This window comes from Somniosus microcephalus, chromosome 2 (assembly GCF_052327205.1).
Source record: "Somniosus microcephalus isolate GS21.2 chromosome 2, FLI_Smic_1.0, whole genome shotgun sequence".
Taxonomy (NCBI): domain Eukaryota; kingdom Metazoa; phylum Chordata; class Chondrichthyes; order Squaliformes; family Somniosidae; genus Somniosus; species Somniosus microcephalus.
The window spans coordinates 326,941,045-326,965,638 of record NC_140988.1 but is presented as its reverse complement, the minus strand read 5'-3'; the positions used below and the strand labels follow the sequence as shown (position 1 = coordinate 326,965,638).

General features: G+C 47.2%; 2 protein-coding genes across 5 annotated transcripts in view; one reads left to right on the top strand and one right to left on the bottom strand.

Annotated features, from left to right (window-relative positions):
- mbd2 (methyl-CpG binding domain protein 2) overlaps positions 1-7,322 on the bottom strand; it is a 143,279-nt gene extending 135,957 nt beyond the window's left edge. The window contains exon 1 of one of the 4 annotated variants that reach the window (XM_085974767.1): positions 7,065-7,322. In XM_085974767.1, coding sequence (XP_085830893.1) covers positions 7,065-7,174 — 110 coding nt within the window. In that variant the 5' untranslated portion in view covers positions 7,175-7,322. The remainder of the gene's footprint in view (positions 1-7,064) is intronic. The other 3 variants (XM_085974753.1, XM_085974776.1, XM_085974760.1) reach the window with 3 other exon arrangements.
- An 8,634-nt stretch (positions 7,323-15,956) lies between these two features.
- Positions 15,957-24,594, top strand: part of poli (polymerase (DNA directed) iota) — a 57,573-nt gene continuing 48,935 nt past the window's right edge. The window contains exon 1 of the mRNA XM_085974712.1: positions 15,957-16,174. Within this exon, the coding sequence (XP_085830838.1) occupies positions 16,015-16,174 (160 nt within the window). The 5' untranslated portion in view covers positions 15,957-16,014. The remainder of the gene's footprint in view (positions 16,175-24,594) is intronic.

The following is a 24,594-nucleotide window of genomic DNA, read 5'->3' as shown; positions in this document are numbered from 1 at the left end:
GAGGGGCCGAGTGTACTCAAATTGGCAGGATGTGACTAGTGGTGTCCCCAGCAGGTCAATTGAAAATTTCAAAACTGAGATTGATAGATTTTTGTTAGGCAAGGGTATTAAGAGTTACAGAATCAAGATGGGGAGATACAGATCAGCCATGATCTAATTGAATGGCAGAATAGGCTCGCGGGGCTAAATGGCCTACCCGTTACTATGTCCCTTCCTATGTCATAACAAATGTTCCATTACAGCTCAGCCATGATCTAACTGAATGGCGGAATAGGCTCGAGAGGCCGAGTCGCCTACTCCCGCTCCTAATTCGTATGTCCGTATAAACCTGGCCCTTCAAGGCCACTACTCTAGCATGCCCCAAGGAGAGAGTGGTCTAAACAGACCACCCAGGTATTGGAGCTATTTGTAAATTGCTGAATTTGGAGGTCATTGCAACAGTGTTGCAAATTTCAAGCTCCAAAACAGTTGCTTTCCATCTGTAATAAAGTCTGAAGAGTGATGGGCACACAGTGAACACAAAATTTTAAAAAAGATAATTAAATAAGGAAACCACCCATCTCCCTGACATGATTTGAGTCCTGTATCCAGTGTTGTTCAAACTGGATTTGGGTGGCGTGCTGCCCACAATGATTTTTTTTCCTTTTAATTTTCTTTCTTTCTCTCCTGAAGGTGCCAACACCTACTGGGGGGGGGGGGGGTGTTCCAATTATAGCAGCACAATTACAGGTGCCACACCCTCTAGTACTTGACTCAAGAAGTAACTCTTCACGTGCGAGCGGAGACAGCAGGTTCAACAGTCAATTAGAGGGTGTCAATCAGGAGCGTGATCCTGCCCCCACCCAATGCCTGCTTCTTTTAAGCATGGGTTACTGGACAGCAATCAAGTGCAGGAAAATGTAGCTGCTCTCCCATCCCCATAACTATCTGAAGGGTAGAGGCCAAATATTACACCGATTCTGTGACAAACAGCACCTCTTACCACTACTGTTGACAATCTACCTTGTCCGTAGCACTGAAATAACAACAGAAAATGCTGGAAATACTCAGCAGGCCAGGCAGCATCCGTGGAGAGAGAAACAGAGTTAACGTTTCAGGTCTGGGACCCTTCATCAGAACTGGAAAAAGCTGGAGATGTAACGGATATTAAGCAGGTGCAGAGACGGGGGGGGGGGGGGGGGGTGTTAGGAGGGGAGGAAGGAATTGAAAGAACATCCTGTACTTTTGTAAGAGGCAGGAAAGATTAAATGTTGCAAATGGGAGTGGCAAAAATCATACTGCATGAAAAATGGAGGCAGGGATTATTATCTGAAATTGTTGAACTCCATGTTGAGTCCAGCAGGCTGCAAAGTGCCTAATCGAAAGATGAGGTGCTGTTCCTCAAGCTTATGTTGAGCTTCATTGGAACAATGTAACAGGCCGAGGACAGAGAGATCAGAGTGGGAGTGACGCGAAGAATCAGTGACAGGCGACCGGAAGCTCAGGGTCACCCATACGGACTGAACGGAGGTGTTCCGCAAAGCGGTCACCCAATCTGCGTTTGGTCTCCCCAATGTAGAGGAGACCACATCGTGAGCAGCGAATACAGTATATTAAATTGCAAGAAGTACAAGTAAATCGCTGTTTCACCTGGACAGTGGGAAGGGAGGAGGTAAAAGGGCAAGTGTTGCATCTCCTGCGCTTGCACAGGAAGGTGCCAGGCAAAGGAGAAGGGCTGTTAGGGATGATTGAGGAGTGGACCAGGGTGTCGCAGAGGGAGTGGTCCCTTCGGAATGCTGAAAGGGGAGGTGAGGGGAAGATGTGTTTGGTGGTGGGATCTTGTTGGAGGTGGCGGAAATGGCGGAGGATGATATGTTGAATGTGGAGGCTGGTGGGGTGAAAGGTGAGGACAAGAGGAACCCGGTCGTGGTTCTGGGAGGGAGGGAAAGGGGTAACAGAAGTAGTGCGGGAAATGGAACGGACACAGTCAAGGGCCGTGTCAACCACAGTGGAGGGGGAATCCTCGGTTGAGGAAAAAGGAAGACATGTCGGAAGCACTGGTATGGAAAGTGGCATCGTCAGAGCAGATGCAGCAGAGACGGAGAAACTGGGAGAATGGAAGAGAGTCCTTACAGGAAGCGGGGTGGGAGGAAGTGTAGTCCAGGTAGCTGTGGGAGTCGGTGGGCTTGTAGTGGATGTTTGTCGAAAGCCGATCGCCAGAACTGGAGACAGAGAAGTCGAGGAAGGGAAGGGAAGAGTCGGAGATGGACCATGTGAAGGTGAGAGAAGGGTGGAAATTGGAAGTAAAGTGAATGAACTTATCTAGTTCAGGGCGAGAGCAGGAAATGGCACCGATACAATCATCGATGTACCGGAAAAAGAGGTGAGGGAGGGGACCTGAGTAGGACTGGAACAAAGAATGTTCCACATATCCCATGAATAGGCAGGCATAGCTAGGGCCCATGTGGGTTCCCATAGCAACACCTTTGACTCCACTCACTTCCTCCAAATTAAAAGGAGAAGTTGTTCAATGTGAGAACAAGTTCAACCAAGCGGAGGAGGGTGGTGATGGATGGGGACTGGTTGGGCCTCTGTTCAAGGAAGAAGCGGAGCGCCCTCAGGCCATCCTGGTGGGGGATGGAGGTGTAGAGGGATTGGACGTCCATAGTGAAAAGGAGACGGTTGGGGCCAGGAAACTGGAAACTGTTGAAGTGACGGAGGGCGTCGGAAGAATCGCGAATGTAGGTTGAAAGAGACTGGATAAGGGGAGAAAAAAAGTCGAGATAGGAAGAGATAAGTTCCGTGGGGCAAGAACAGGCTGAAACGATGGGTCTACCAGGGCAGTCTTGTTTGTGGATCTTGGGAAGGAGGCAGAAGTGGGCTGTGTGGGGTTGGGGGACTATGAGGTAGGTGGCCGCGGGGGGAAGATCTCCAGAGGAGATGAGGTCAGTGACATTCTTGGAAACAATGGCTTGTTTTTGCTAGTGGGGTCATGGTCTAGGCGGAGGTAGGAGGAGGTGTTGGAGAGCTGGCGTTCAGCTTCCGCACGGTAGAGGTCGGTTCGCCAAACAACAACCGCACCACCCTTACCGTTTATCTGTAGCATTAATGTGCCTTTCTAAGATTCCAGTGTTGACACCTCAAGCTTATTTGTGCATTTTCAGTTGGTGATTACTATGTGTCGTGGAAGATTTACTAAAACGTGAATTTAGCACGAATAATCTTAACATCTACTGACAGCAAAACACAGGCTCAAAAGATTAGTATGGGAAGTAACATTACACATTTAAAAGTGCATTTACAATTAACTCTCAGTGAATTCATCATCTCCCCTCTGATCACAGATAATGTTATTGCTGAAATAATTGACAGCTCACCTTGAAATCAGTCCCACCCTGAGAAATGTCACTAGCTCTCCGAAATTAGCACCTTGTCCCTATTTCCAGTAAATATCTCCAGCCCCCACGTTGCAAGCAACCAGAGTCTCTCAAAATTCAGAACGTAACAATTTTGAAAGAAAACCTTACTTTCCCTACTATTCTCCTCCATATCCTAACCATTAATCAGCTCACCTATCTCACACCCTGGACAAAGTCCACTTGATCAGGTGCCGATCCACTATCACGAGCAAACCATAGCTAGTGTGTACTATCTACAGGATGCACTGCAGCAACTCGCCAAGGCTTCATCAACAGCACCTCCCAAACCCGCGACCCCTACCACCTCAAAGGACAAGGGCAGCAGATGCATGGGAACACCATCACCTCCAAGCTCCCCCGCAAGTCACACATCATCTCGACTTGGAAATATATTGCCATTCCTTCATCGTCACTGATTCAAAATCAGGAACTCGCAATACCTCTCAACAGCAACTAGGAGTGGATAATAAATGCTGGCCTTGCTAGAAATGTCCGTATCTCCAAAATGAATATTGTAAAAAATCTCTCCCTCAAATCCCTATAATCATAGCATGCCCACAGTACCTGTGGCAATACCCCCGGGTACCCCCAGTAATATTCCCAACCCCACCCCCGGGTACCCCCAGTAATATTCCCAACCCCACCCCCGGGTACCCCCAGTAATATTCCCAACCCCACCCCCGGGTACCCCCAGTAATATTCCCAACCCCACCCCCGGGTACCCCCAGTAATATTCCCAACCCCACCCCCGGGTACCCCCAGTAATATTCCCAACCCCACCCCCGGGTACCCCCAGTAATATTCCCAACCCCACCCCCGGGTACCCCCAGTAATATTCCCAACCCCACCCCCGGGTACCCCCAGTAATATTCCCAACCCCACCCCCGGGTACCCCCAGTAATATTCCCAACCCCACCCCCGGGTACCCCCAGTAATATTCCCAACCCCACCCCCGGGTACCCCCAGTAATATTCCCAACCCCACCCCCGGGTACCCCCAGTAATATTCCCAACCCCACCCCCGGGTACCCCCAGTAATATTCCCAACCCCACCCCCGGGTACCCCCAGTAATATTCCCAACCCCACCCCCGGGTACCCCCAGTAATATTCCCAACCCCACCCCCGGGTACCCCCAGTAATATTCCCAACCCCACCCCCGGGTACCCCCAGTAATATTCCCAACCCCACCCCCGGGTACCCCCAGTAATATTCCCAACCCCACCCCCGGGTACCCCCAGTAATATTCCCAACCCCACCCCCGGGTACCCCCAGTAATATTCCCAACCCCACCCCCGGGTACCCCCAGTAATATTCCCAACCCCACCCCCGGGTACCCCCAGTAATATTCCCAACCCCACCCCCGGGTACCCCCAGTAATATTCCCAACCCCACCCCCGGGTACCCCCAGTAATATTCCCAACCCCACCCCCGGGTACCCCCAGTAATATTCCCAACCCCACCCCCGGGTACCCCCAGTAATATTCCCAACCCCACCCCCGGGTACCCCCAGTAATATTCCCAACCCCACCCCCGGGTACCCCCAGTAATATTCCCAACCCCACCCCCGGGTACCCCCAGTAATATTCCCAACCCCACCCCCGGGTACCCCCAGTAATATTCCCAACCCCACCCCCGGGTACCCCCAGTAATATTCCCAACCCCACCCCCGGGTACCCCCAGTAATATTCCCAACCCCACCCCCGGGTACCCCCAGTAATATTCCCAACCCCACCCCCGGGTACCCCCAGTAATATTCCCAACCCCACCCCCGGGTACCCCCAGTAATATTCCCAACCCCACCCCCGGGTACCCCCAGTAATATTCCCAACCCCACCCCCGGGTACCCCCAGTAATATTCCCAACCCCACCCCCGGGTACCCCCAGTAATATTCCCAACCCCACCCCCGGGTACCCCCAGTAATATTCCCAACCCCACCCCCGGGTACCCCCAGTAATATTCCCAACCCCACCCCCGGGTACCCCCAGTAATATTCCCAACCCCACCCCCGGGTACCCCCAGTAATATTCCCAACCCCACCCCCGGGTACCCCCAGTAATATTCCCAACCCCACCCCCGGGTACCCCCAGTAATATTCCCAACCCCACCCCCGGGTACCCCCAGTAATATTCCCAACCCCTCCCCCGGGTACCCCCAGTAATATTCCCAACCCCACCCCCGGGTACCCCCAGTAATATTCCCAACCCCACCCCCGGGTACCCCCAGTAATATTCCCAACCCCACCCCCGGGTACCCCCAGTAATATTCCCAACCCCACCCCCGGGTACCCCCAGTAATATTCCCAACCCCACCCCCGGGTACCCCCAGTAATATTCCCAACCCCACCCCCGGGTACCCCCAGTAATATTCCCAACCCCACCCCCGGGTACCCCCAGTAATATTCCCAACCCCACCCCCGGGTACCCCCAGTAATATTCCCAACCCCACCCCCGGGTACCCCCAGTAATATTCCCAACCCCACCCCCGGGTACCCCCAGTAATATTCCCAACCCCACCCCCGGGTACCCCCAGTAATATTCCCAACCCCACCCCCGGGTACCCCCAGTAATATTCCCAACCCCACCCCCGGGTACCCCCAGTAATATTCCCAACCCCACCCCCGGGTACCCCCAGTAATATTCCCAACCCCACCCCCGGGTACCCCCAGTAATATTCCCAACCCCACCCCCGGGTACCCCCAGTAATATTCCCAACCCCACCCCCGGGTACCCCCAGTAATATTCCCAACCCCACCCCCGGGTACCCCCAGTAATATTCCCAACCCCACCCCCGGGTACCCCCAGTAATATTCCCAACCCCACCCCCGGGTACCCCCAGTAATATTCCCAACCCCACCCCCGGGTACCCCCAGTAATATTCCCAACCCCACCCCCGGGTACCCCCAGTAATATTCCCATCCCCACCCCCGGTACCCCCAGTAATATTCCCAACCCCACCCCCGGTACCCCCAGTAATATTCCCAACCCCACCCCCGGTACCCCTAGTATTCCCAACCCCACCCCCGGTACCCCCAGTAATATTCCCAACCCCACCCCCGGTACCCCCAGTAATATTCCCAACCCCACCCCCGGTACCCCCAGTACTATTCCCAACCCCACCCCCAGTACCCCCAGTACTATTCCCAACCTCACCCCGGTACCCCCAGTAATATTCCCAACCCCGCTACCCCCAGTGATACTTCCACCCCCGCTACCCCCAGTAATACTTCCCCCCGCAATACTTCCACCCCCGCTAGCCCCAGTAATACTTCCACCCCCGCTAGCCCCAGTAATACTTCCCCCCGCTAGCCCCAGTAATACTTCCCCCCCCCGCTACCCCCAGTAATACTCCCCCCCCCCCGCTACCCCCAGTAATACTCCCCCCCCCCCGCTACCCCCAGTAATACTCCCCCCCCCCCCCCCGCTACCCCCAGTAATACTCCCCCCCCGCTACCCCCAGTAATGCTCCCCTTCCCCCCCGCCCCGCTACCCCCAGTAATACTACCCCCGGCTACCCCCAGTAATACTACCCCCGGCTACCCCCCAGTAATACTACCCCCGACTACCCCCCAGTAATACTACCCCCGGCTACCCCCAGTAATACTCCCCCAGGTACCCCCAGTAATACTCTACCCCCAGTAATACTCCCAGTAATACTTCCCTCGGTACCTGTAGTAATAGATGTCGCTCTTGCCGGCACTGAGCCCCGATTTGCGGATCACCTCCTCCTTTTTCCAGCCGGGGGGCAGACACGGGCAGACACTGCGCTTCTTCTCCATGGTGACAGACTCCCGAGACAGTGAAACACACAACCGGACAACGGGAGTAGTCTGGCGAGCTGCACTATAAGCCGAACTGGGCCCTCACTCTCCTTTCACCGCCGCTCTGCTCTCACCCTGTAGCGGAGCTCCGCCCCCCGCCCTCTCTCTGTGCGGAGCCCCGCCCCCTCCCTGTGGCGGAGCTCCGCCCCCCCGCCCTCTCCCTGTGGCGGAGCTCCGCCCCCCCGCCCTCTCCCTGTGGCGGAGCTCCGCCCCCCCGCCCTCTCCCTGTGGCGGAGCTCCGCCCCCCCTCCTCTCCCTGTGGCGGAGCTCCGCCCCCCCCGCCCTCTCCCTGTGGCGGAGCTCCGCCCCCCCCGCCCTCTCCCTGTGGCGGAGCCCCGCCCCCCCCCCCGCCCTCTCCCTGTGGCGGAGCCATCACATTCTCGCCCCGCCCCCTCTCTCTTGCCCCGCCCCCTGTAACCGGCGCCGCCGCAGCGCCCCTGGCAACCGCCGCAGACCCCTCCGCCAGCCGCGCAAAATAGTGCCAACAGCACGGTCTTCACAGCAATTCCGCAGGAAGCTTGTGCACGAACAATATTTTTAAAACTACAAGTTCCCGAATAAATGTTTTTTTTCACGAGACTCCGATTAAACTTAAAAGGGTTTTTATTTTTTTTACAAAACTTTAAATGCGAATCCTTCCGCCGCAGCCATTCACAAGCCCTGAGTCACGGTGGCCGAGCACAGGTTTCCCGGGATTGGTCACAACATCTTTCACACTTTGTGCTCATGTTAGGCTTTCATCCACTACTTCAATCTTCACATTTTGATGATGGACAATTGCTTCTCATTTGGCTCGTGCCATTATCGTCCTTTTTGTTTGAGCAGGTTCAGGCCAGAAATTTCTAAGAAATAAATCAAGACAACAAAAGTTCAGCAAGTTCTTAAAAGAGTATTTTTATTTACTTCCACATCTTGTGCTCTTGAACCATTAGTTATTAAGGTTATTGATGATTTTTTATCACTAGGAAAGTTTTCAATAAATATAAGAACATAAGAAATAGGAGCAGGAGTCGGCCAATCGGCCCCTCGAGCCTGCTCCGCCATTCAATAAGATCATGGCTGATCTGATCCTAACCGCCAATCTACTATCACAGAACCATCTCCTGAATCTAACAGAATTAGACACACGAAATAGGAGCAGGATCAGGCTACACGGCCCCTGGGCCCGCCCCGCTACCCACAGGGCCATGACCGATCCGAACCTAGACTCATGTCCAAATTCCTGCCCGCTCCCCATAACCCTTTATTCCCTTTACTTCTAGGAAACTGTCTATTTCTGTTTTAAATTTATGTAATGATGTAGCTTCTACAGCTTTTTGGGGCAGCATATTCCATGGACCTACCACCCTCTGAGTGAAGTGGTTCCTCCTCATCTCAGTTTTGAATATCTATTGGTGAATATCTATCACCAATAGTGCTATCAAGCAGCACTTACCAATATAACAACAGCAAACGCTGGAAAAACTCAGCAGGCCAGGCAACATCTGTGGAGAGAGAAACAGAATTAACGTTTCAGGCCGAAGACCCTTTGTCAGAACTGAGAAAAAAGCAGGTGGAGTCATAACTAGCACAAAGGAAGATGGTTGTGGTGGTTGAAGGTCAATCATCACAGTCCCAGGACATCGCTGCAGGAGTTCCTCAGGGCAGTGTCCTGGGCCCAACCATCTTCAGCTGCTTCATCAATGACCTTCCCTCCAACATAAGGTCAGAAATGGGGATGTTCGCTGATGACTGCACTGTGTTCAGCGCCATTCACAACTCCTCAGATAATGAAGCAGTCCATGCCCGCATGCAACAAGACCTGGACGAGTCCACTCCTCTATCACCCCAAACAGCCCTTCCCCTTCGCCTGGCACCTTCCCGTGCAAGCGGAGGAGGTGTAACACCTGCCCCTATACCTCCCCCCTCCCCACTGTCCAGGGCCCCAAACACCCCTTCCAAGTGAAACAGCGATTTACTTGTACTTCTCGCAATCTAGTATACTGTATTCGCTGCTCACGATGCGGTCTCCTCTACATTGGGGAGACCAAACGCAGATTGGGTGACCGCTTTGCGGAACACCTCCGTTCAGTCCGTAAGGGTGACCCCGAGCTTCCGGTCGCCTGTCATTTCAATTCACCGCTCCATTCCCACTCGGACCTCACCGTCCTTGGCCTCTTGTACTGTTCCACGGAAGCTCAACGTAAACTCGAGGAACAGCACCTCATCTTCCGATTAGGCACTCTGCAGCCTTCCGGTCTCAATATCGAGTTCAACAATTTCAGATCATAACCTCGGCCCCTATTTCATTTTTACTTATATTTTTCCACTCCTTTCCTCCCCCCCCCTTTCCTTTTGTTTCTCTCTCACACCTGGCAGCTATCTTTTGCCCTGCCAGTACACTTTACACCTAATCCCAGCCTATTACCATCTCGTCTAGCTTCTAATCTCTTTTACTTCTTTTGGTTCTTTTATTCTTTTGTCCGATCGCAGCCCTGCCTTCGATCTAGTTCCTTTTCTCTCCAGTTTTGAAGAAGGGTCAAACCCGAAACGTCAACTCAAATTTCTCTCCACGGATGTTGCCTGACCTGCTGAGTTTTTCCAGCATTTTCTGTTGTTATTTCGGATTTCCAACATCTGCAGTATTTTGCTATCGTAAGACCTGGACGACGTTCAGGCTTGGGCTGATAAGTGGTAGGTAACATTCGCGCCACAGAAGTGCCAGGCAATGACTAGCTCCAACAAGCGAGAGTCTAAACACTGCCCCTTGACATTCAATGGTATTACCAAGTCCCCCACTATCAACATCCTGGGGGTCACCATTGACCAGAAACTTAACTGGACCAGCCACATAAATACTGTGACAACAAGAGCAGGTCAGAGGCTCGATATTCTGTGGCGAGTGTCTTATCTCCTGATTCCCCCAAAGCCTTTCTACCATCTACAAGGCACAAGTAAGGAGTGTGATGGAATACTCTCCACTTGCCTGGGTGAGTGCAGCTCCAACAACACTCAAGAAGCTCGACACCATCCAGGACAAAGCAGCCCGCTTGATTGGCACCCCCTCTAGCACCTTAAACATTCACTCCCTCCACCACCGGCATACCGTGGCTGCAGTGTGTACCATCTACAAGATGCACTGCAGCAACTCACCAAGGCTTCTTCGGCAGCACCTCCCAAACCTGCAACCTCTTCCACCTAGAAGGACAAGGGCAGCAGACGCATGGGAACACCGCCACCTCCAAGTTCCCCTCCAAGTCACACACCATCCTGACTTAAAAGTATATCGCCGATCCTTCATTGTCGCTGGGTCAAAATCCTGGAACTCCCTACCTAACAGCAATGTGGGAGTACCATCACCACACGGACTGCAGTGGTTCAAGAAGGCGGCTCACCAACACCTTCTCAAGGGCAATTAAGGATGGGCAATAAGTGCTGGCCCTGCCAGCGATGCACACATCCCATAAAAACGAATAATATTTTTTTTAATGAATTTTAAAAATAGCCAAATCCCACCCCTGGCCTATTCCTCTGTCTCCCTACACTGTGCAATTTTGGAATTGGAAAACCATTGTAAAAGAAAGTGGCAGCCTGGGAGCAATAAAGATTTCAACATCTTACCATCTGAGCTCAATGTAATCAAAGGAGGGAGTCTTTTTTTTCCACAAAACAGCCTGAGCTAAAATGTTTTGGGCAAAGTGACCTGTTTTATTCCAGGCTAAGTGCCAGCAGAACAACTGCAAGTGCCCTCTCCCCCACAGGAGGAGGCGCTTGTAATTGTTCTGGTCGCATTCAGCCTGGAGCACTAATAATAAAAACACAGAAAGCCTGGTCCAAATGTGTAAATGAGTGTCCTTAAATTTAGCTGGTGATTTGGAAATTTGTGTCTATAAAACAATCAATGTGCCACCTGGCATAGAAAGTTTCAATTGAACCAATAGATACCAAAATATGGGTAAGCAGTCAAAGAAATCCTCCCCAGTGATGTTATGCATTTGGATTTGTGATGGCACATTAGCCAGGCTCAGGAGCAGACCCACCAAGAGGGCCTCCCATTTGCTCAATCTACACAATGATCGAAGATGAACAGCCTGGGGAAAAGTGTAACCGGAAGTTGAGGAGGAGCCCTTTCAGGCCATAAAATAGAGGCTGCAACCACTGGCACTGTATGTAAAAGTGGTAAGTGATTTCTTCTTGGCCTCAGAGTGGACAAGTGGCCAAGATGTCAATAAAGTGCCTCAGATACAGATCGGCTGCCACTGCGCTGTGCAACACTTTCCACATCAGGTCCCCAGTGGTAGCAGAAAGGGTTTCCAAATACATAGCCTTCTACTGGAGATTCTCACCCACGCCATTTGGCAAAATGTTTCACTAGGGAGTATCCTGATGCAACACCAATGCGAGGAAGTGAATAGTGTGCGACAGCAATACATTCAGGAATGCTAATATACAGGATGGAATGGCATGGAATGAAATTCTGTAAAACGGTTCAGTTGTGAAGTGGGAAGCGGGTTCACAGCAACAATCAGTTCTGTCCAAACAAGGGTGAGATTTGATGGAACCTCCCCCTGCCCGTGAGCCATCTCGGCACGCCCAACAAAGTCAGAGCTAAGTGCAGATTTTATTTCCTGGATGACATATGGGTGACATACATACTGCTCTGACACCATCCAGCACACTCCTGAAGCTGGTGACTCTCGCAGCAAGGGCACGTCTCTCTCTGATCTTAGGGCACAGTGACAGTGCTGGCTGCCCGTGAACGAGTACATTTTGTCGTAGATAGTTGACACTGTATCAACTACTGCACAAACTTTTACAGTGTGGTTTCCAAAATGTTATATTAAAAGCGAGAAAACCTTTTACTGAGAACTTTACTACAGAGATGCCGACTCTTTAATAGCTGCAATTTGGCAGCTCTTAACCTCCATAATTCTTCTCAGCGCTAGCGTGTAAAATGTGACTCTTGCGTAAATGTAAAATTTATTTTTAATGGGCTGTAAATGATAGCTTTATGACTTGTAATGATAACATTTCCTTCTTGCTGACAACTTTGGAAACTAATAGTGTAGATTTATAATCAAAAAGACTGAGGAAGATTGCAAACCCATTTAAACACATGAAAAACAGAAACTGCTGGAGACATGCAGCAGGCCAGTCAACATCTGTAAAAAGAAAAGACATTTTGGGTGGGTATGTTTCATCAGGTATTGCTTGCATTTTCTGTTTCTATTTTTATTTCAGATATCCAACATTTACATGTATTTTTCCTTTTTTTTATGGTCCTGTGTTTGTTCTTAAAAGAAACATAGGAAATGTTTTTTTTTAACTTTAATTAATGGGAGTGTTTTAAGTAAGCTTTCATTTCATTTTTGTCTTTTGTTTCTTTACCCACCTGGTCTGATCTCTGTTGCAAATGACTCTTGTAGGAAATTGCAGGAGGTGCCAGAGATCAGGAGTACTGTCCCTGGTGATTTTCGTTCCTTTACTGGGAAGTGCTGTAGACTCCACTTGACATCTTTCTGCTTGATGTGGTTCAGATCAGGAACTGACAGCCGGTCTAGAAGTTACATTTGTTGCCATTCCATGGCACTGAGTGTTGCCAATCACTTTCTCATCATTCTTTTCCCAAGTTTTCTTCTCTCCTCTTTGGAGAGCACTGACTCATGCTGGGCTATGGTTCCGTAGGCAATGCCCACCCTCTGGTATTTTGTTCAACTGCCTATTCTTCATAAGTGAGCCTAGATGGTGAGTGCTGGCAGGCTGCTTGATGTGGGGAAGATATCACAGCTGAGACAGATCCTGTCCTCAGTCAATGTCCAAACATGCACTTTGCTGAAAGCAAGACTGAATAGCTGAAGGGATAATTACTAGTCCAAGCCCTTTTCGGGCTACCCCAGATCAGGCGTATTCCCCAGACGTTCACCTTCAACTAAAGTTAATAGCCGAATTTTATAAGACGCTTAATTGGGTCTAAAGGTTCAGACTATCTCTCCCTAAAGGAAAGGAACGACGTGAAGATGTTACCGTCCTCCAGATAGCACTTTTAATAAGTTTAACTAGACTGTAACCTTCCGGATATTAGGAGGGTCCGGAATAGCCCCAGAATTCTGCAACTCCTTACAAAAGAGTGTACAGGAATTGAGTTTGTGAGTTTGATACAGAAATACTACTTGAGACAATTCTAAAAATATATAGATTTATTTAAGAGCTGACCGTTAACAGCTGTTGAGTCAGTCACAATATTAACAGTTCAAAAGCAAATAGCTTACATTTCTTATCCTCAGAGATTCTTATTCTCAAACCTTAACTTTGTACATTTTTACATTTCTTATTATTCTAATTCTAATTCTGGATATCCACCAAAATCAAATACCTTGATTACCCGAGACTCAGAGTTGTAGGCTTACAGAGTGGTTCTGAAGCTGAGAATCGCTTGCCGCTTCCCAGCAAATTCTGACTTTCTATTCTGAAAAGCTCTATTTTTATATATTTTTTAGTGGTTTATCCTTTGAAGTTTTCTGCTGATATAAGCTAATTATCTCTAGTCATCTCTCTGTTGACTTTTTTCTATTCTTACTGTCAATTTAGCTGCTGTATGCATAATTATGTCTCTACCTTTAGGTGTTCCAAAAACTTATCATATAAAATGGCTACAACAGATTTATCTCTTTGATGCCATTCTTATCAAAGGTCTTCCATTCAATTCTTAACATTGGCTTAATTGGTTATTAGCAGACTCCTGTCTCCATGGTGTTCCAAGTTCAATACAAACACAATGTAATTGCTTGGTGCATCTATTGAAGTCATATCTTCAAAGTGTTCTGTTGGTATCATATTTACAACATGTAAATTAAAAACACTTCAACTAGGGTGTTTGCTTGTTTTCTAGCTATCTCAATGGTTGTATTAAGAATTGTGTCTCCTGTCTTCCAAGTTTAACATAAAAACTATTTGACCAGCAGGTGTTTCTTTTACTTGATGTCATCTTTCCAAAGGCACATGCCTCTTTTAATGTTTCTGTGTTTCTGTTCAACGTGTTAGTTTATAACACTTTACTTGGGTCATTCCATTGTGTTTCTCCCAAACTCCAGACTCTCTGGAAGTGCCAAACTGCTATTTCAATAGGGCCATTGTTTTAGTATTTTTAACCAATTCCCATTTCAAAGCTTGTCTGGTGTTTTACAGCTTTTGTTAACACTTCATTTTATCTCAGAAGCCTGTATTGACACAGCTTGTGTCGCCAAGACTTTAGATTTTTAAACCCAGTATATCCTGTATTAATAATATCAGAAATCTGTTCATACGATGGTGTATCTCTTGGAATATGGCTTTTTCCTTCACATAGCAACCAACTGCAGGAATGTTTGCAGCAAGGTCATCGACCTGAAACATTAACTCTGTTTCTCCTGCCACAGATGCTGCCTGGCCTGCTGAGTGTTTTCCAGCCTTTTCTGTTTTTATTTCAGATGTCCAACAGCCACAGTATTTTGCTTTTGTTTAAGAGCAGGAACTCTAGCTGATTCCCCACCCCCATAGCTCAGGGCACCATGACAAATTGTAATATCCCACTGCTGGCCTGACTCAGATCAGCTAACTCAGGACAGGTCGAGGATCGATAAGCAAAGTTAAATTTGACAGGTCTATAAATGCCTTGAGTGTTCTCCCAATGCAACATTACATTAAAAAATTTAAAAATATATAATCCACTGATCTGTAACATCATGAATTAGAATACATCAAACAGAATAACGCATTTTTTTAAAGTATGAACTGCAGGAGACAATCGCTGCTGCAGATACAACTGTTCTTCAGTGGCTACCACTGCTGCATTTTACCACAGGCTTATCTTGTGTGTTCTGAGAATTGGATTATTTCCAGGAAACACCTCAATGTATTAGCCCAACCCCTTTAATCAAATAGAAAAAAAATCCTGCAGTAGAAAATGTTTTTTTTATCTTTCCAATAGTTAACGGTTTCTAACTTATTACTATGGAGACTACATTTGCTTGATTTCATCCAGAGTGGTCAGGCCTACTTAATGAAATCAAAGGTAGTACCCCATCGTCCTGATGTAGAACACACTGACAGCTGCTGCTGGTACAAAATGAACTAAAATCCCAATTTAAAATTAAAACAATATCCATTATCAGGATTATAGGTATGAACTTGCCCTTCAGGAGATAAAGAGATTTGTTTTTTTTGTAGCGCATTATCATGTCTCAGAAACACCCCAAAGCGCTTAGCATACAACTACAGTATAAACCCCTTGAGCTTTGCTCTAGTGGTTTACGGTGTCACTTGAAGCACATGATTAGATGACTGCACTGTAATTACTCCTTTGTCTTGTTCAACTAAGAGTCATACTCATCGGAGGGAGAACAGCAGAATAGCCATGCATCAGATTTTATCACAATGCAAAGAGAAGGCCAGGATGTGTTATGACATGGGTAACTTTTGATTCTAAATATTTGGTAAAAAAAAACAATAAAACGTGTCTAAACAATTTCAAATCTGTTCATTCTCATTCATTTTAAAACGTAACAGTATTTTTGGTGCAAGTCACGCAAGCACTCTTTAAATGCTTTTCTGATGATGAATCTAATTTCTAACATTTCACTGATTTTGAAGTAATGCATTTTCTGATAAAGGTTATGCATCTGACTTTATGCATGTAACCAAGCCATCATTACAGTTTACAGTAATGTGCGTCATAGATTCAATGGTCAGGGTACATTTTGGTTGTCCACCTAGTGTGCTTTGCTGATTTATTTGTTGTGGAGTCAGTTTCCTGGTTCTGCAATGTCTGAGGCTCTTCTCTAATGATGGAGTTTAATGAATATGGGCCTGCAGCTGACCCTCAGTATAGTTTACAAGAGGAGGAGGAGGAGGATGATGATGAAAGAGAATGGTGTTGCACAGTTGACTGCATTAATAGAAGCCCTCTAACTGCTGCTGCTGCCGCAAGTGGTGAATTGACAGGTACTTGTGAAACTGAAAGCTAGCATATATCTCTCTGTCAAACTGCAAGCGCGTGGCAGGTTTTAATACGTCAGTAACATAGTGCATTGAATTTGGGTCATCACTTTTTAGCCAAGTCCACAAGGGCAGGTTAGAGGGCGGGCTCATAGCTTGAGTTCTGATGTTTGCTTTGCTTTTGATGAAAAAAATTGTTGTTTGAAAACCTTAATAGCTAATGCCCCTGGTTATCCCATTCAAAAGCTAGTCAAAAATTGGGCTTTAATTTAATTTACTCCTATGCACTTGATCAAGTTGCAAGTCAACGTGACTTGCCATTATTGATCATTATATAAGAAAGAAAGACTTGCATTTATATAGCACCTTTCACAACCTCAAGCGTTCCAAAGCGCTTTATAGCCAATGAAGTGGAGTCACTGTTGTAATGTAGGAAACGCGGCAACCAATTTGCGCTCACCAAGCTCCCACAAACAGCAATGTGATAAAGATCAGATAATCTGTTTTTTGGTGATGTTGGTTGAGGGATAAATCTTCTCTTAGGCAGTCCCTCGGAACTGAAAATGACTTGCTTCCACATTAAAAATGAGTTTGCAGGTGACTGTTGAGACCAATGCGGGATCTACAGTCTCTGTCACAGGTGGGGCAGACGGTGGTTGAAGGGGTGGGTGGGTGGGGTGTTTGGGTTGACGTGTGCCCCTTGCGCTGCCTGCACTTGGCTTCCGCTTGCTCCCGGCGAAGAGACTTGAGGTGTTCGGCGCCTTCCCGGATGCTTCTCCTCCACTTTGTGCGGTCTTGGGCCAGGGATTCCCAGGTGTCGGTGGGGATGTTACACTTTTTCAAGGAGGCTTTGAGGGTGTCCTTGAAGCGTTTCCTCTGCCCACCTGGGGCTCTCTTGCCGTGTCAGAGCTCCAAGTAGAGCGCTTGTTTTGGGAGTCTCGTATCGGGCATGCGGATAATGTGACCCGTCCTTCGGAGCTGATCGAGCGTGGTCAAAGCTTCGATGCTGGCCTGAGCCAGAACACTGATGTTGGTGCGTCTATCCTGCCAATGGATTTGCAGGATCTTGCGGAGGCAGCGTTGGTGGTACCTCTCCAGTGCTTTGAGGTGCCTGCTGTACATGGTCTATGTCTCTGAGGCATACAGCAGGGCGGGTATCACTGCTGCTCTGTAGACCATGAGCTTAGTGCCGGGTTTGAGGTCCTGGTCTTCAAACACTCTCTTCCTCAGAGGGATAAATATTGGCCAGGACACCGGGAATAACTCTGCTGCTCTTCTTTGAAATAGTGCCATGGGATGTTTTACGTCCACCTGAGAGACGAGGTCTCGTTTTAACATCTATTCTGAAAGATGGCACCTCTGACAGTATAGCACTCCCTCAGTACTGCACTGGAGTGTCAGCCTAGATTACATGCTCAAGTCTCTAGAGTGGGACTTGAACCCACAACGTTCTGACTCAGAGGTGAGGGTGCTACCACCTGAGCCACGGCTGACACTATAAGGAAGGAAATGGGTGATTTACTAACACATTGTGCATCTTGTATCTATGTCATGACATTTCAGGAATTACTTCTAGCAGGTTTATAAGGTGTATGGATTTGGTTCTACTTTGTAATTCTAGCCATAATGATGGGCCATATATGCCACCAGCCTTTTACTTTCATTTCCAGTGGCACTCCTGCCCTCAAGGAGTTTCAAAGGACTACCTCATTGGTTGATTCTTGGTTCCTCCAGTAACTGCACTGCCTCATTAATATTACAGTGCTTCTGCCAATATTCAGCCTTGTGTTATGTGGGGCCGTATAAAGGCAGCATCTGAGTAGTTAGAACTGATAGCCCAAATACTTTGGAATTCTGGAATTTCTTAAAGTCTTGTTAAGATGCCGCATTAGCCAGCATCTCAATGCAAAATTAATAGATGAATAAACCAGTTTTAAAAAATGCCTTTCGACACCCAAGTGCAGGCATGTATCATGTGTTTACTTACCTCAAATACCTATAAAATGTAAATATTTGTATAGCCACATGCCACTTCTGCCTACATAACCATCCTGCCATTGGTGCGACACATCATTACCCATTGATGGTTGCTACAGTGAACATAGAAGATAAAGGTTGGGCACCCAATAGTATATTTTTCTAACAGACAGACCCAGCCATATAAAATAACAATAACACGGTCACAAGTCTATTGCGATATTGGGTCTGCCACTTGAATAAATATCATGTCTGGATGCCAGTAGTTTTCCTTCTTGTGTCACGCATAATACTAGCAACAAAAATAATAAAACACAATATTGCATTGGATCAGGTTTTCTTAATCGCTCAACATTACTGCTGAGCACTGTTCCTCTGGCTCTTGCTGTCCCTCCTTATGGTGTCCCTCCTATGGTTAAGTGGCTTTTTTAAATCCTGTGTGAGCCTACATATTGGGTGTTGTTTTTTTTTGGCTTATATTCCTGTGAAGCACCTTGGGATGTTTTACTACGTTAAAGGCGCTATATAAATACAAGTTGTTGTCGTTGTCATCGTCATCAGGCTATTCAACCAGAGGCATTGCAGCACAAGTCTGATCTCTTCCTCCCAAGTCATCTGCATGAGCATACTTTACAGCAGGGATCACTGGATAGCCATCACGGGTGGGAGCCTTGATTTTTGTGCTACCTAGATTGAGGGTACTGAGGTCAATTATAACGCCCATATTATGGTTCCAGCTGGGACTGGGTCACTCAGCACCACTACAGGTTCAGTAACATGCCATTTGCCAACTGAACCATCAAAGGTGTTTTTTTCCCATAAAATTTTATTAACTTTCCTGAAGAACAACTGACTTCTTTAAGAAGTACTGAACTTACAGGCAAAGTCATTTTTAAATGTTTTTTTTAATCTTGCGAAGCCAAAATGAAGGTCCAAGACCTATAGTGCAGGACACCATCAAGACTGAAAAGAGATGAGGAGGTAATGCAGGAAATTGTGGCTATTATGGTTATGAGTTCTGTCACAATTCAAATCACGGGATGGTTTCTATAATTTTAATATCCATCTATGGGATATGACTGGTCACTTTAATTTTGTGCTGCTGTGGGCTTAGTCTTTCTAGGTTGAAGTACAATCCACATTCTGTAAGTGTGGCTGCAAATTGCTTTATGAGACTACCAAGTCCACAGATAACTCAGCTGTGCATTACTGCAATGACACTAGCTGATATGTTAATGCTTACTAATTGCAAAATGTTGACCTCACCAGAAGCACTTCCTGATAACTATCTGTACAGTTGTCAGTCTTTGGACTCTAGCAGATTGTCATTTTGTTTGACTGGAGATAACCTTCTGGGAGACCAACCCTCATTTCTTTGAACCTCTCGTGAAACACCTTTTTGAATTCTTTTGTCAGAGTTCAATCTTCACATCAAAGAAAGTTGACAGAGTTCTTCAGACAGGCGTCTGAGGAAGTGGGCCCCGATACTTTAATGCCCACTGATATACAGCTCGTTAGTCAGAAGCTACTATGGGCAATTTTGATCTTACCTGCTCGGAAGGTGGGCAGTTAAAATCAGCCAGGTGATTTACCCACCTGAAGCCAGAGGGGTCTTTAAATACGTAGATTGGGGTCCGATGACATCATCAAGCCCCAACTGCAATTTTCACTCTGGTCTGAGTAGGGAGGCCTCTTGCAGGACCAGAAGAGGTTATTTAAGGTAAGTTTATTTTTTACTTTCCTTGTGAGGCCAAGGGTACTTCTTTGGGTCCCAGAAGGACAGTTTAGGCCTCCCCTGTCTTGGGCTCCCCCCCCCGCCCCCCCGAACGTCTGCTCCCGCCCGCTGGCCGGTTGCTGCTTCCCACCCGTTTCGAGCGGGCAGCTGACCGACTGCCTTCGGATGAGGCCTGGGATAGTTTGGCACTCCTGCTTGTCCTGACCCCCACAAAAATAAATAAAAACGTACATTTTTGGGCTCCTCTTCGGCTAGATCACCAGCTGAAATTGGGCAGGGTGTGTGTGGTCCCCCCCGCACCACCCCCAGTTCTATCCTAAATTGTTGATCGGAATCCTATGTATGTCACAGGACCCTGATTTGCATATTAAAATGGCCTACCACCTGAAACAGTCATGCACTTCAGCCGCCTAGCAGTGGGGATGGCCGGAACGGCAGCGTAAACAGGGCGGATAGCCAATTATGGGCAGCTACTGCCCTGTTTACGCCCTGCGGCCCAAGTTAAAATTTATCCCTGTTTCTTCGCATGTGATTCTAAAATCTTTCAGTAGAAAGACTGTAAATGCTTTAGTGAGACAAGGCCAGGGACAAATCATTAAGCTGCTTTATTTTCCACCCACTAAGTGCACATACAGAGTAATGGTTCTAATCAGATTTCACCTTAATCCAACTAATTTCAGTTCCCTCCTTGTCAAGAAAAATATTCACTTTTCTTAGACAGTCTTTTTCTCTGGAACCTGGCCAGCTATCTAAGCCAAGGCCAGCATTCTTCTTAAAGGCGACCACCCTGGATCTTAATGGCCTTCTCAGCACACCTCAACAATTGAATGATCTTGAGCAAGATTATTCTCTCCTTTTTGTTACTTCCGAGCATAGGAAGTTGGGGGTTGCTGCCCTCCGACTTCCTCCCCAGTCACTGATCCACCAGTAGGCCTGTCAACAAACTGTCTACCTCCCACAAGAACAGATTCTTGACAGACAGACCATGCTGGGCTCAATGAATAGAGTCATTGTAACTATAACAGGTGTGGATGTTTGTAGGAAGTATGAAACCAGGTAATAAATGACCTATTGGTAGTTAAATTCAGGAGGGCTTGTTTTTTGCATATGGAAATGGCCTAATGCCTGCTTGAGGAGTGGGTAAAGGACGCCTCCTGTTTGTCCTTACCCAATATGGCGGGCGGCGCACTTCCAGTCGGAAGTGTACACATGCTTCCTGCCCGCCATTTTGGTGCCTTAGGAGGCCACATAGCGCCTTAAAAAAGGTCGCTATGTGGGCCAATTTAACCCCCAGTTGTTGCGGAACACATCTTCAATGCCTGGTTCATTAACATATAAACTCCTCTTCATCCAGGCAGCTGTAGCATATGACTGTAAGGAGAATTTTGAACCCGTATGAAACCACTTTAACTTAAAAACACAACCCTTGAATATAATTCACTTCCAAAACCTTTCTGGGAAATGCGACATTTGCGTTTAATCGGGACCATTCTAAACATAGAAACATAGAAGATAGGAGCAGGAGTAGGCCATTCGGCCCCTCGAGCCTGCTCCGCCATTTAATGAGATCATGGCTGATCATCCAAGTTCAGTGCCCGGTCCCTGCTTTCTCCCCATATCCCTTGATCCCTTTAGTTTTAAGAAATATATTGAACTCCTTCTTGAATATATTTAATAAATTGGCCTCAACTGCCTTCTGTGGTAGAGAATTCCACAGGTTCACCACTCTCTGGGTGACGAAATTCCTCCTCATCTCAATCCTAAATCGCTTACCCCTTATCCTTAGACTGTGACCCCTGGTTCTGGACTCCCCCTGCCATCGGGAACATCCTGCATCTAGTCTGTCTAGTCCTGTTGAATTTTATAAGTTTCAATGAGATCCCCTCTCATTCTTCTAAACTCTAGCGAATATAAGCCTAATCGGCACAATCTCTCTTCATACGTCATTCCTGCCATCCCAGGTATCAGTCTGGTGAAGCTTCGCTGCACTCCCTCCATGGCAAGAACATCCTTCCTCAGATAAGGTGACCAAAACTGCACACAATACTCAAGGTGTGGTCTCACCAAGGCCCTGTACAACTGCAGCAAAACATCCTTGCTCTTGTACTCGAATCCTCTCGCTATGAAGGCCAACATACCATTTGCCTTCTTAACCGCCTGCTGCACCTGCATGCTTACCTTCAGCCACTGGTGCACAAGGACACCCAGGTCTCGTTGCACATCCCCTTTTCCCAATCTATTGCCGTTCAGATAATAATCTGCCTTCCTGTTTTTGCCACCAAAGTGGATAACCTCGCATCTATCCTCATTATACTGCATCTGCCATGCATCTGCCCAATCACCCAACCTGTCCAAATCATACTGGAGTTTCTCTGCATCCTCCTCACAGCACACACGCCCACCCAGCTTTGTGTCGTCTGCAAACTTGGAGATATTACATCTAGTTCCCTCGTCTAGATCATTAATATATATTGTGAATAGCTGGGGTCCTATCACTGATCTCTGCGGTACCCCACTAGTCACTGCCTGCCACTCGGAAAAAGACCCATTTATTCCAACTCTTTGCTTCCTGTCTGCCAACCAGTTCTCTATCCAAGTTAATACCTTACCCCCAATCCCATGCGCCTTAACTTTGCAAGCTAATCTCTTATGCGGGGCCTTATCGAAAGCCTTCTGAAAGTCCAAATAAACCACATTCACTGGTTCTCCCTTATCTATTCTACCTGTTACATCCTCAAAAAATTCCAGTAGATTAGTCAAGCATGATTTACCTTTTGTAAATCCATGTTGACTTTGTCCGATCCTGTCACTATTTGCCAAGTGCTCTGCTATTACATCTTTTATAATGGACTCTAGCATTTTCCCCACTACCGATGTCAGACTATAATTCCCTGTTTTCTCTCTACCACCTTTTTTAAATAGTGGGGTTACATTAGCTACCCTCCAATCTATGGGAACTGTTCCAGAGTCTATAGAATTTTGGAAGATGATCAGCAATGCATCTACTATTTCTAGGGCCACTTCCTTAAGTACCCTAGGATGTAGATTATCAGGCCCTGGGGATTTATCGGCCTTCAATCCCGTCAATTTCCCTAACACCATTTCCCTACAAATACTTCTGTTGTGAGAATCAGTACTGTTGACTGCTTTCTTGCTCTGTTCTGTTCCTGGCTGCTGTAGGGGGCTATGTAGTTCTTTTTATAAGTTGAATCTAAACTTGTGAAAGTTATTTTTCTTTGAGAAAAATTGTTGAAATTTCTTTCAGTGTTGGAATGCAATAAGAATTGTCCGTGGAAACAAAACACTTTCTGGTTGGAAGCATATGTCCGGGCATCACTTTGCACATGGATGATGGGCAATGGTGTTTCATTAGTGACGTGACAATTTAAAATGCCTTACTTTGTCCTGAGTTAACTGAAGAGGAAAAATTTGCAGGGCTATGGGGAAAGAGCAGGGGAGTGGGACTAATTAGATAGCTCTTTCAAAGAGCTGGAACAGGCACGATGGGCCAAATGGTCTCTTTGCTGTATGATTCTGTAATCTCAGCATTATGGTCACTACAATTATCTCCATTTTCTCTTTCCTCTCTATCCCTTATGTTTTTCCCCTCTTCTGGTTTCTACTCAATGTGACCCTTCTAAGTGAGGAGCGCTATATTAAACACATGTTCCTGTTGTTTTGACCCATTGCAGCTATTCATCACCCCACTAACCAGCTCCTCATCCACATTCAAAATTGTGATATTAATTTCCTCAAGTTATAACATTTTCTCTTGGTGATTTGACAGTTGAATACAGGAAACATCCTCACCAGGAAGTGAGTAATTTAAAAATGTTTTTTGTAGAATTGCCTCAAACGTTGGTGAAAGCCTTCAGAGATTTGAAACAGCCCAGGCATCTGATTCACCACCAAATTCCACACATTTAACCTAAAAAATCCTTATATGGCTCAGAATTGCAGATTTCTTTACCCCTGGAGTCAATGTCATCTCAACCCTGGAACCAGAACTTTCCATCCAGTCCAGACAGATTGTGATTCAGTATAGTGCAGGTTTGTTCTTTCTCAAAGAAATTATAGCTTTTTTTTCCTCTGCATCAATTTTTTCTCTTTTGAAGCCATACACTCCTCAGACTGTGTTACAGTTCCATGGTTGTCAGCTGCCCTGCAGTATCTCACTCGAGCGAGTTTAGACAGTGAGTATTTGGAATAAGTGGGTCGTTTTCCGAGTGGCAGGCAGTGACTAGTGGGGTACCCCAGGGATCGGTGCTAGGACCCCAGTTATTCACAATATATATTAATGATCTAGACGAGGGAACTAGATGTAATATCTCCAAGTTTGCAGACGACACAAAGCTGGGTGGGCGTGTGTGCTGTGAGGAGGAGGCAGAGAAACTCCAGTATGATTTGGGCAGGTTGGGTGATTGGGCAGATGCATGGCAGATGCAGTATAATGTGGATAAATGCGAGGTCATCCACTTTGGTGGCAAAAACAGGAAGGCAGATTATTATCTGAATGGCAATAGATTGGGAAAAGGGGAAGTGCAACGAGACCTGGGTGTCCTTGTGCACCAGTCACTGAAGGTAAGCATGCAGGTGTAGCAGGCGGTTAAGAAGGCAAATGGTATGTTGGCCTTCATAGCGAGAGGATTCGAGTACAGGAGCAAGGATGTCTTGCTGCAGTTATACAGGGCCTTGGTGAGACCACACCTTGAGT